Source organism: Mustela lutreola, chromosome 4, assembly GCF_030435805.1.
Source record: "Mustela lutreola isolate mMusLut2 chromosome 4, mMusLut2.pri, whole genome shotgun sequence".
Classification (NCBI taxonomy): Eukaryota; Metazoa; Chordata; class Mammalia; order Carnivora; family Mustelidae; genus Mustela; species Mustela lutreola.
In genome coordinates this window covers 188,200,907-188,214,216 of record NC_081293.1, presented here as the reverse complement: position 1 = coordinate 188,214,216, position 13,310 = coordinate 188,200,907, and the positions used below count along the sequence as shown (strand labels likewise).

Here is a 13,310-nt window from a genome sequence, read left to right as displayed (position 1 = left end):
TGAGTTCCTTGAAGGATTTTTTTAATAAAGTCATTTTTACTGCATTTGCTTCCTACCTCCATACTCTCACCTTTTGTTTCTTCTGTTTCTCCTTTAATATTTCTTGCAGGGATGGTTGAATGGTCACGAACCTTAATTTTTGCCTGGGAAACTCTTTTCTCTTACTTTGAATGTTAGCTTTGCTGGGTAGAGTATTGATGGCTGCAGATTCTTCCCTCTCAGCACTTTGAATAGATCATGCCACAGTCCCTTCTGGTTTGCAGGGGTTCTGATGAAAAATCTGCCAATAGCCTTATGGGTTTCCCCTAATAAGAAATGGTCTTATATTGTGTTAGTGCTTTTAAGATGTTCTTATGACTGTATTTTGTAAATTTAATTGTCTTGGTGTTGGCCTGCTTTTGTGGGGTTTGTTGTTTTTGTTTTGTTTGGCCGTTCTGTCTCCTGTGTCTGAATGTCTGTTTCCTTCCCCAGAGTAAGAAAGTTTTCAGCTACTGCTTCAAGTAAATTTTGTCCCCATTTTTCTTATTCTGGGACTCTTATGAATGTTACTACATTGATAGGAGTTGATGAGTTCCCTAAATATATTCTCATTTTGTATAATTTTTTTTCTGTTGTTCTTTACTATACGAAGTCATTAATTTGTTGCCTTTCTTCCAGCCTGCTGTTCATTGCATCATGAATACTTCTAATTCTAATCTCCTTTATTGCACTTTTTTTTTTTTTTAAACTCCTATCTCCATGGTAAGGGTCTCACTGATGTCTTCCATTCTTTTCTCAAGCCCCATGAGTATCCTTATAATCATTGCTTTAAATTTTCCATCGGGCATGTTACTTCCATTTCACTTAGATCTCATGGCCTTATCTTGTTCTTTCATTTGGGATAAATTCACCTGCCTTATGTTGTCTAAGTCTCTGCCTGCTCCTGTGGGTTAGCCAATTAGGTCTCCTGCTTCCCGAAGAAATGGTCTGAAGAAGTCCTATAATGCCCCGGTCCTGGTCCTTCCCCGAGTGTCTCTGTGTGCGCTGCATGTTTTCTGCTGTTCTATTTCAGCTCCTCTATCCTTCCAGTCCTTCATCTGCAGAACCTCTCCTTCCCTGCCATGGGCAGTGTTTGGTGCCTGGCCTGAAATGTTTTGAGCTGGCGAATTTTAGTTGCGTGGGCTTTGATATGCTTGAGATGAAACTTTCAATGAGGCTCTGGTTGGGAGACGTGGTATGGACGGGGGGTGGGTGTGTGTGTGTGCTGGTTTTCTCAATGAGAGGGCTCACCACACTTGGGACTAGAGCAGGCTTGACTGAGAAGGGCAGTTCTGCTGAGGCAGAGGTATGGGGCTTACTGTAAGCAAGTTAGGCAGCCAGTTCCTGCAGGTGGCTCTGTGTTCATGCTGAGGGACGTGGGAGGGCAAGTGCAGACAAGGGCAGGGCCAGCTTCTTTGTTCTTGGAGAGGGATCTACAGTGAATACTGCCTTTGGTCACACTCGGACCCCCGTTTCCGCTAGCACTGCTGAGATTGCGGTATTTGTCCCCAGGTTGTTTGCTTGCCTTCTTTCCAACAGCAGCTGCATGTTTCCAGACTGGGCTCTGCAGGAGCCCGGCCTGCTAACAGAACTTCTGGCTTTAACTCTCACTGGCTGCAAACTCAAATTCAGCTCCTCTCACTTTCCAAACCAATGGCTATGAGGAAACCTTGTCGTTTACCGTTCCCCTATGTGCTCCTTTCTCTCTCGCTCCTTCTCAGCCTTCTCCATAACCAGGGTTCCCTCCTCTCTGCAGCTGCCAGGACCCATTTCTCCACAAACTCCATCTCTATGCTTTGGATTTATTTGTGGAGTCTGTTCTGCCAGTCTTGCGGCTGATTTGGGGGGGGGGGATTAAGGATGAATGGATAGTCGGATTTGTGGGGGGAGGGAAGCCAGGGTCCTCTGCCTTCCCCTCCGTACCAGGAGTACTACTTTAGGTAACTACGCTGTGACCTCACCTTCATGCTCCTTGCTCCTGAAGATACCGGGATTAAGGTCCAGAGAGCTGCAGAAAACACAGCCTAGACAAGAGAGGCAGAAGACAGCTGCACAATGCCCTGATCACCTTTGGTCTTAAGATCCTTCTCAGAATGTACCTGGCTCCTTGCTTAGCAGGAGCCTGCTTCTCTCCCTCTATCCCTCCTCTGCTTGTGCACACTTTCCTTCTGACAAAACCTTAAACAATAAAGTCCTTCTCAGTATGGAAGATACTCTTCCACCTTCTTACAGATAGATTTTAAGGTTATTCTAATTCAGAGTAGCTGCCCTGGCTTAAGGGTGATGATTAAAAATGTAGATTGCTTATCCCAAAGTCCAAATACTAGATGTACCTAAGCAACAGAATTGTTCTAAAAGGGTTTTTTAAATGAGATTTTTAGAGAGCCAGGCAGCTGAAGCACTCTAACAGGGTAGCCCAGCCACAGATGATGATGTTCTTCACTGGCTATTGCTAACCTGCTGATGGTCGTGTAGCCTGTGCTGCCCTACAAATCAGAACTGCATTAACAGCTAATAAGCACTTATGCAATTAGGCAGAGAGGTAGTGAGCGTCACTTAAACAATGTGAAGACATTTTCCAACGTTTTGGAGTTTTTGGTCACAGTCTCCTTTTATCTGCCAACTTAACCTGTTTGGTCTTACTCCACACCCCAAGGTACTAAATCCAAAGGAGTTTTTAAAAAAAAAAAAAACCTTAGAAACCAAGAGTAAAAGAAAATGGGCCACTGAGGGTAATGGTTCTCAGCCTGAACTCTGCATAAACTGGAGTGTGTGGAACTAAATATGGCAGCAAACCTTCCGTTAATGATACCCAGCTTAGTAAACTTGCTGAGTGTCCCTTTTTAGATGTAAATTTGTGACTTGGAATTAATTTCTCTTTGCCTCTGTGGCCCATGTACCTCAGTCATATTAAAGTTGTCACACTCAAGGGTCCAAAGACAATTCTTAGAAGGTGATGTTAGTTAAACAGACACTAACTTTCCTGCAGTATTTTTGTTTCTATATTTTCTAGAATCACAAAGGGATGCCTCCCAACTACTATTTAAAATCCCTAGTAGGTACACAGTTCTTCAGTGGAGAAGTTGTTCTCGTTACATTGATTACACCATGTTTTTATTTTAAGTTTGCTGAATGGAAAAAAAAAAAAAATCAACACAGAAAAACCCAATTTCTTTTGCAGGTCTGGTCCTTCTCCATAGCAGTTGTTAGCCCTGGAGCAGCTGGAATACAGTCACCACGGGGCCCGTTGGAGCAACAGCTCATCTTGGAAGTATGTGTTTATTTCCTTTGGTGCCTTGCACGGTAAGGCACTAATAATGATAAAACAGAATGGAAGAAATGCCCACAGCAAATAGTTCTAGTGACAATTTACTAGACAAGTTACAGTTTAATGATGGTGGTGGTGATTGTTTCATTTTATTAATCTTTACAATAAGGTTGTAGCCTTTATACTCCACACACACAAAATAAAACAAGTGCTTATGAAAGAGTCCCTGCCCCCACCCCCCTTTCCAAAACATCCTGAACATAGCAATTCAATAGAACAGAAAAATCAAGACGTTTGATTTCAAAATTTCAATAAAAAAAGCAAAGTAGGTAATGCAACAGCTGTTCAACTTCCAACTCTAAATAGGCACCGTAAAACAAAACAAAAACTCTCAGTATTTAAATTTCTCCAGCACACTTTCCAGTATAAATGCTCTGTAATCAGCTAGTAATAAATGGGAACAGAACCTTAGAACAGAAGTTATATTGCTTCCCTGCTCCCCCTTTCTCTGATAGAGGGTGGAGGTATTAGGGGATACAAAAGTCAGAGGAAGAAGAATTAAAAAGAAAAATCCTGAAAGCTGTTTGTTTGTGGACTAGAAAGGAAGACAGCATTTTACAAATGTTCCAAAAATCCCAAGGCAAGCAACACAATTCGTTCACTATCACTCCTACTAGAAAGAATAAAGATATCAGCATCTTATTATATAAAACTGTACTTTCAGAATCGCATTACAGGTTCACCAGAAACTATGGATGTAGTTTTAGGCTTCATCGGGGAAACAAGTTCAGTTCAGATCAAGTTAGATACTGCGCATCTAGCCTATTTGGATCGGAGTCTGGAACTGCTCACTGTTACCCCCAACAGCTGTAAACTAAACAATAGTATGTAACTCCATAGGAAGCTTAAGGATTGAGGATATGTACACAGCTAATTATATCTCCCCTGCTTCGCGCTCTTCAGAGCTCCTCCTGTCTTCTGATCTGCCATTAGCGCTCTCATAGGACCGCTTCTTATCTTTTCGATCTCTGTCACGAGGTGATCTGTCTCTTGAATTCCTGTCTCTGTCACGTGATGCTAAGTCTTGGTCTCTGAATCTTTCTTTTGAGGATCTGAAAAATATTAATTTGAGGAGCAAAATGTGTTGGGAAACCCAATATCCAAATGAAAGAATCGGATAAATATTAAGGTACGGACAGCTGAAGTTATACAGAATACATCCAAGGAAGACAGAGGAGCCAGTTTTCTGACCAAAAAGAGCATTACCCAATCTGACAAGGGAGATGGGTGAAAACAAATTAAGGGTCAGAAACCATAAGCTAAAATAATGACTTAATGGAGTATGTTCTTATTATCTCAGAGGTAATCATAAAGGTTTTCCAATTCATGGCAAATGTGTTTAATATAAAAAAAATAGTATATAGACAATACCTTTAAAAAGGGTAAGTGTTATTCAATTTTTCTTAAAAAACAAAAACAAAAACAGTACAGGTTCCCAATTGGGTGGAAATTAAGAACTTAGAATGGGGGTCAGCAAACCTCTTTTTCTTTGCTGTCTGGCCAGAGACTAATTACTTAGGGGGTATTCTTCTTCCTTTTCTTTTTATCAACCCTTTAACACTGAAAAAAACCACCCATAGCTCACTAGCTATTCAAAGAACAGGCTATGGGGCCGGATTTGGCCTGCAGGCAACAGTTTGCAACCACAGGACTTAAATACTAGAGAACCAGTCAATGACATGGCTTTAAATAATCATTTATCATTTTTGAATCCTCTTTACTCTTCCTGAGTGAGCTCATTCAGCTTACAGAGAAAAATAAGAATGGAAGACACAGAAAGATGATCATCACCCTATATCTTGATTAACCATAACCATAACCGTTTCTAGATACTATCTCTCCATTCCCAGTTTCTTTAAGAAAGGTTAAGTGATAACAGGCTCACAGCAGAGATTCAGTAAGAAGGAAAATCAAAGGCTATTATGGGATCAGAATATAAAATCTATACTTTTAACATCTAGAATGAATCAGTAATATATATCACATTTATTTGGTTCTTTACAAGTGACATGGTACTTTTTATATAATCTCACTTAACCAGGCCTCAGATCCTAATTCTGAACATGGGTCAAGTAATACTTTGAACTTCTAAGGCAGGAAAAAAATATGATACTCAGTTTTAGAAATAAGGAGGATTCAAGCAGAAAGGTTCAAAAGTTAGTATCAGCTTTGAGCATGTTCTACTGATTTTAAAAAGATGTGAGAAAAAAAAAAATCACAGTGTAATCCTCTCCACAATCTTTTTAAGAATAGAATATGGAGAGAGATGATGCCTAAGAATTAAGGACACGATTGCAGGTAAGTCTCAGAGGTCAGTACTAACTGGAAAATAACCATGAGATGAGCATCAACTACGATTCTGTGAGGGATTACAATGTCCCATCCAATCAGTTTACTTACACTATGTCATTCAAACTACCACTAATCCTAACAGAGGTACTTCGAAGATGGGGGGAAAGACAGGATAGTGAGATTACTTGGCCGAGGCCACTAAACCCAAGTAGTCCGACTCTCAAGACTCCACTAGGTGTTTCAACATACCAGGAAGTAGAAAAATGCAAGTTAAGTCCTCATTTATTAAGATAACTGTTGCCAGGAAAATGTCACCAACAGAATCATATCAGACCAATATTTCACAATTGGGGAAAAAGAAAATCATGAAACTTGTGACTAGGATCTTTACCTTGAAATTTAAACTGAAATATATAGCAATTGCCTACTTATTTTTGGTAAAAACACAGAAGGCTGCTTTGAAAGAGAATAAGTTGTCGAGATTATAAGTGCTCTTGAGAAAAGCAAAAACTTTTAATAGTTTTACAAAAATAAACCTGCTTATAAACATGCTGAAAATATTAAGTGTGTCATGTAGGACAGCAGAAGTATCTCCTCTACAACTTCATAAATGCAGGAACCATTAGGGACTAGGATAACATAACCCTGGTGAGGCGACCCGCCCCTCCCTTCCACCCCCACCACCATTTAATAAAGACATTTGAGAGTTCACAGATACCAGAAACAATGATCTGTGGACAGGTTCACAAACAAACTCTCCATACCTTCCATTCATCAGTAGTGTGACTCTCTCAAAATACACAGTGCAGGTAAATCTCAGAGGGAATTTGTTCATTCTCTGCATTGGTCTGTGATAGTTACTCCACCTTGAATTATCTTTTTACTACCTGGTTTTACCTACTATCTGAAGCCTTTCTTAATTTCTCTGGTATTTCCTTCATCTAAACTTCTATACTACTCTGGATGTGCATTGTAGCACTTTAAGTATTAGACCAGTCTGTTTATTATAGAAGATGTTAGTCTTATGTTCTAACATGAATAAAGTTGCTCAACTACAACAAAGTTGCTCAACTATAATATACTTTTTGGTTATTTTTTACTAGGCCTAGTATTGAAGCAAGTATACAATTCTTACTAGAGTTACTTGAACTAGTTCGCTACTAAGAGAACATAAATGTTTTCTGGGGCAGGGAGCGGGGGATGATAAACACCTGAAGTGAAAGATACGTTCATTAACCACTGGCAGGAACCTTTTCATAATGTGTGTGTGTGTGTGTACACATATATATATATAGATATATCTATCTATATATATATCAAGTCACCACAAAGTACCCCTTAAATATCTTAAAATGTCAATTATACCTCAGTAAAGCTGGGGGAGGGAAAAGGATCTACTTGGAACAAGGCAAGAATATAAAGAAAATACTCAGTGAAACCCTATTCACCAACTCTGCGTGTGCGTGGTTTCAAGGAAAGGCTTCCCTCCTCTCCCCCACCCCCGCCAAAAGATTTTTATCAGCTTTCTGTGAATTCTATCATGGGCTTTATGGAGAGTAATTGATAGAAAATTTAAGACTAGTAGGTGCTAGGCACTCAAAAAAGATTACACATATGCTTAAGAAGAGTTGTAATGAAAAAAGCAATTATAAGCATGGTTTATAGGTTTCATCGAAATGAACTGGCTTAAGGACCATCTTGTGACCTGAGAAGTTTTGGGAGCTTGGTCAATGTAGATTTGAGTGCTAAGGCTATCACACATTCTAATCCTTTGTCCTGAAAAAATATTCAGGTCCTGCAATGTACCACACCCTAGATCTGCGCTCCTTGCATCTTTCAAATTTTCATGCTGAGAAAGTCCAACCTCAAGATTCTGAATCCGCCCCACCAAGCTAACTGTATGTAGCAATGTATACCTATAGTGCAGATAAAACAATATACCAGAAGGTGTCAGAAGGTGTCTGCTCTGAAAAAGTGCACCAGCTCAAAGAAGTTTGGAAAACAGTTAAGTCAAGCAAAGCTAAACTCTTTAAATGAAAGGGCTTCTCAGAACCCCTAATCCACCAATACATACTGAAAAAATGGAGTACTGGTACCTAAAATTGCCCACAAAGTACTTTTTTTTCAAAATACACTAAGCAGAGAAAAAGCAATAGCCTCTGCAGCACATATTGGTTCCAATTTCTTACTCTGGCTCCTAAGTGTATTCTTTAACTACCCATATAATCAAGGGAAAAATGTTATACACTCACACACAAATGTGTACATGTGACCAGATGCAAGTTTCAAACCAATAGTATTTGAACTCTAAACCATAAAGGTAGTTCCATATCCTCTTATGGACACCTCAGTACCTCCTCCTGGATCGCTCTCTGCTCCTGTCTCTAGAACTGTGCCCACTGCGCTGGTGGCTGCGGCTGCGGCTGCGGCTGCTGGAGCGCGATCGGTGGCGATGGCGTTTCTCCCGAGATTTGGATCGAGTTCTCCTCTTCCGTTCCCGTGACATGGAGCGAGACCGATGTCTGCGATGCTCTCTGGACCTGGACCTACAACAAAACATTTGCTTTAGTTTTTAGCTTGCTCAGCAATGCACTCTCCTTTACTAAAGCCTTCTCTTTTATGGTATCTGAGTAACATGACTTAATGCCAGTTCAACCTACAGCAAAATAAAATGCTGGCATATTAGCTATATACTGAAATTCCAAAATACAAATGAAACACTAGTCTCAGGGCCCAATCAATATTGCACAGATTTACATCAAGAATATTACAAAAATTACAACAATCCATACCACTACTCCATGCTAGGGATTGTTTTCTCCAGATGTTTTATGGATTTGTATTTCATTTAAACTTCTAATATTTCTGGGATACTTCAGAAACAAAGTAGGTACCTGATGGACATGGATAAAAGTAAGGCAGAAGACAGAGTATTGTTTGTAAGTGACTAATTGAATTAAAAAGGTGACAGGACCAGCAGAGTAAGTCTGAATACCCATAATATGCTTAGTCATGATCAACACAGAATTCTCTATTAAAGCAGTCCTTAATTTGGGAGAAAAAACTAATATAAGTCAATTTAGAGAATTTTATTGGAGTTGAAAAAAGTATGAATACAGAAAAGGAAAAACGTTCCGAAGAAGCAGCAGCAGCAGCAAGTGAAAAACACTTGCCTAGCCACCTCTATGTCACAAAACTAACGATGTGTGTGTGGTCTGAGGGTTGGAATGGCACTTGCAGAGACACAAGACATTTGAGAGAAAACAAGAAGATAACGCAACATTTTTCTCAAGGTCATTTTAAGAGTGATGGCAATGAGTTGAACTTGACTTTGATAATTCCATAACTCTGAATTCACTAAAAATGATTGACTTGTACAATTTAAATGGGTGAACTTATGGTATGTAAATTATGCCTTAATAAAGCTGTTAAAAAGTTTGAGTCATGTTAAGAATGTGATATTTTCTCATAATCTGATAAATTCAAAAGCATATTCAGGTGATACAATTTACAAACAGCTCATTTTCAAGTGATGATTTTGTTAAAGGAAGTTTGAAAGCATTCAGCTTATGTCAACATTATATTCAAAGAAAGCATAATTAGTGGGCCCAGCACCAAGCACAGTTGAGTATTTCAACAACTGAATACAGTATCTCTGAAAACCAACAGAGGAACAGACATAAAATTCATTCAAGTTTTATTAAACGGTATTTTTGTTTAGTCACTCATTTTGAGCAATTACAATAAATCTGTCTTTCAATGTGTAATTTCATTCATCTTTTTAAAAATTCTAGACAATTACTCATTTAAAAGTACTTAGGGGCACCTGGGTGACTCAGTTGGTGGCTCAGGTCATGCCCTCATCAGCTACCTACTCAGCGGGGAATCTGCCTCTCCCTCTCCTCCTCCTCCTGCTCTCTCGCTCACTCTCCTTTCAAATAAATTTAAGTATTTACTGGGTGCACACTGCAGTACTAGAAACAGACCGAGCAGCTAATAAAGCAAAATCCTTAACCTCATGAAAGTTACACTCCAGAAAGAAGTCCACAGATACGCTGGCAGTCAACAAAGATATATCAACTAGTAAAGAAATTATATATTAAGAATTTATATATTACATATATATATAATATATATTATATATTAAGAAATTATATATTATAAATGGACAGAAATGAGATGGTAATTTTTATAAAGAACAGGTAGAAAAGGCTTTTCTGGTAAAACAGCCTTTAAGCGAAGATGACAGAGAAGGTAATCAGCTATCAGCCATCTCAAAACAGGATGCTTCTGGTAGAGGGAGCACAGATGCAAGGGCCCTGAGATAGAAGAAAGTTCAGAATGTTGAAGGACTATAAGAGAGCTGCTTGGCTGGAATGAAGTGACAAGGGGAATAATTCAGGGGTCTTACAGGCAGGATGACCAAATACCTTATAATTCAAACCAGGATCCTGTCAATGATCAATTACATGAGGAGCACGGGGAAGCTTTAATATGCTGACCCAAGACATAAACCGGTAACTACCCCAACTCTCAGATCCATCACTCTACTTAAAAGCTATTGGGAGGATTTCCACTTCTAAGTGAAATGGAATACCTCTGGAGAGTCTGAACAGAAGGCTGATGTAATGTTTCACTTGTTAAAGGGCTCATTCTGGCGGATGCATAAAAACCAGAGTGAGGTGGAGAAGGGAACTGGGCAAGTACAGAAATTAAGAGACCAGTGAAGAGGCTATTGTAATCACCAGGCAAGTGGCTGGGAGCAGAACGGTAGAAATTAGATTTCTGGCCTCAATAATAGTAATAATATGTTCTAGGTACACAGTTTAAATAACCAACAAAGGGTCTAATTTGTATTAATCAATGGTAAATAAGAATAGTATCACCAATTAATGTATCCTTTTTTTTTTTTTTTTATAAATTCATTTGACAGAATGAGACAGCGAAAGAAGGAACCCAAGCAAAGGGAATGTGAGAGGGAGAAGCAGGCTCTCCACTGAGCAGGGAGCCTGACATGGGGCTCGATCCCAAGACTCTGGGATCATGACCTAAGCCTAAGGCAAAAGCTTTAACAAATGAGCCACCCAGGTGCCCGAATGGTTCTACTTCTCATCCTAGATGTCAGAAACAACAATATAAAATGGCTGACACAACTGGGCAGGTTTTTCTTTCATAACAAATGCTCTAGTTTTATAGGGATAAGTTCTTGAGAAATAAATACTCTTTAGAGGTAAGAGTACTTTGAAGGGTTCAAAAAGATCTGTACAGGGAAAATGGTAGCACTTGACAATAAGGACATTCTAGATGGGGATGGACTTATGGGAACTGCACATGAAATATTAAAAATGATGACGTACACCATGTCTCCCCACCTTTCTCAGAAAAAAATTACCAGAAACTAGTAAAAACTGTAAAGAAAATCTTCAAAAAGCCCTCAAATTTTAATGCCACAAGTCAAAAGAAACTGTTCTATCCTCACTAGGGCTGTAAGTGCCCCTTTCAAGTTGTCATCTATGTACAAGGAATAAAGTAATAAACTCATAGAAAGTGAAGATCACCCGCCGCGTGTTTGGGGCGCCTGGGTGGTTCAGTGGGTTAAGCCGCTGCCTTCGGCTCAGCTCATGATCTCAGGGTTCTGGGATCGAGTCCCGCATTGGGCTCTCTGCTCAGCAGGGAGCCTGCTTCCCTTCCTCTCTCTCTGCCTGCCTCTCTGCCTACTTGTGATCTCTCTCTCTCTCTCTCTCTGTCAAATAAATAAATAAATAAATCTTTAAAAAAAAATAAAATAAAATAAAGTGAAGATCAACCAGGGTTGCTGGGGGGAGGGGGGGTTGGGAGAAGAGGGATGGGGTTATGGACATTGGGGAGGGTATGTGCTTTGGTGAGTGCTGTGAAGTGTGTAAACCTGGCGATTCACAGACCTGTAACCCCGGGGATAAAAATATATGTTTATAAAATTAAAAATTTAAAATTTAAAAAAAAGAAAGAAAGTGAAGATCAAGATGTAAAACTAACAAACATTTAAATTTCTCTTCAACAGCCCACTATGGATCCCTCTTTCAAAAATGTATTTAACTAGGGCTGCCTGGGGGGGTTAGTCATTAAATGTCTGCCTTCAGCTCAAGTTGTGATCCCAGAGTCCCTGAATCAAGCCCCTCATCTGGTTCCCTGCTCAGTGGAGGGCTCTGCTTCTCCCTCTGCCTCTGCCCTATGCCCCACCCCCCAATGCCCTCTCTCTGTAATAAATAAAATCTTTCAAAAACTTATTCAACTATTTAACCTATTTATATTTTCAACAGATATTAACTTCTTAGACCTGCATCTCTGACATGCACCACCCAAAATGATTTTAAAAATAAATTCTATATATAGTTAACCTGCGCTTCTAAAGATTTTTTTTTAAATATTCTTAAGGTTTTTTTTGTTGTTTTTTTTTTAAGTCGGCTCTATACCCAACATGGGTCTTGAACTCACAACCCCTAGATCAAGAGGTTGCATGCTCCACAAACTGAGCCAGCTAGGCACCCCAGTATTTTCAGTTTTACCCTTACCTCCAGAGTACTGTATATATCCTTGATAAAATATAGTCATAAGTACCTTTTCTTTTTTTTTTTTTAAGATTTTATTTATTTATGTGGCAGACAGACAGGCAGAGAGAGAGGAGGAAGCAGGCTCCCTGCTGAGCAGAGAGTCTGATATGGGGCTCGATCCCAGGACTCTGGGCAGAGGCTTAACCCACTGAGCCACCCAGGCGCCCCTCATAAGTACCTTCTAACCAGTTACATCTTAACACACAATGCCCAAACTTGGAACAACAAAAGAATTTAAAAAGTACTAAACTAGCAATTCTCATTCATTTTTAAAAGACATTTAATCTTATATAAAGATTACCTCTGAAGAACAAACCAACTTCACTACTCATATGTTTTGTGTATACTTACCTTTTGGGGTTCTTGCTATGTGATCGAGACCTAAAAAAAGAATATCTATTTTTAGAAAAAAAGAATTAAGTGAGATAAAGTACTGTTAAAATTACTCTTCCTGATTTCTTTTTATTAATTCTATAAATATAAGGTACATATAAATGCACACAAATTTTTCCAAAATACACCATAAACTATACAGATTTCCAGGAGATACAGATTGGCATAGGAGATCCCCTAAGTAAGATACCTGGCTCTTAAAAATGAATATGCTCCTAGGAGACTAGAACATGGTACATCACCACTCAGTAATTCTCCAGAAATCACTTCCCAACCTGGGAAAGATTATTTGTTATTTTTATCTGTTACTTCTTCTTTCCCTCTGGGAAGAGAAAAAAATTTTTCTGAGATGTATTTTTTTTTTTAAACACGTATTCACTTTCAAACAGCAACCTCATAGTATAATCCCTAGAACACCCAATTCTGTCTTACAACATCTGTTTCTTACCAAGACACGATTCCCTTATTAAAGCATTCTTCACATTTCCTAGCACATAATTAACACTCAATAAATAGTAATGGCTAACATTATGGGTACTAGGAAACAGGTGTGTTCCGTGGTGAATATAAAGCACAACTGAAGGATGGCTCTGGACTCAGCCTGACGTTAAGCTTTTGTTGTTGTTGTTTTAAAGATTTTATTTATTTATTTGACAGAGATCGCAAGTAGGCAGAGAGGCAGGCAGATA

General features: G+C 39.2%; 2 protein-coding genes across 16 annotated transcripts in view; one reads left to right on the top strand and one right to left on the bottom strand.

The window, feature by feature from the left end:
• The window catches only part of KLRG2 (killer cell lectin like receptor G2), a 39,031-nt gene extending 32,574 nt beyond the window's left edge, over positions 1-6,457 (top strand). Inside the window, exon 4 of the mRNA XM_059172005.1 lies at positions 3,200-6,457. Coding sequence (XP_059027988.1) covers positions 3,200-3,325 — 126 coding nt within the window. The 3' untranslated portion in view covers positions 3,326-6,457. The remainder of the gene's footprint in view (positions 1-3,199) is intronic.
• The window catches only part of LUC7L2 (LUC7 like 2, pre-mRNA splicing factor), a 61,855-nt gene continuing 51,916 nt past the window's right edge, over positions 3,372-13,310 (bottom strand). For 13 of the 15 annotated variants that reach the window (XM_059171989.1, XM_059171990.1, XM_059171992.1 and 10 more), the window contains 3 exons: positions 12,580-12,609; positions 7,993-8,184; positions 3,372-4,398 (listed from right to left, as the gene is read on the bottom strand). In XM_059171989.1, the coding sequence (XP_059027972.1) occupies positions 4,221-4,398; positions 7,993-8,184; positions 12,580-12,609 (400 nt within the window). In that variant the 3' untranslated portion in view covers positions 3,372-4,220. The remainder of the gene's footprint in view (positions 4,399-7,992; positions 8,185-12,579; positions 12,610-13,310) is intronic. The other 2 variants (XM_059171991.1, XM_059172002.1) reach the window with 1 other exon arrangement.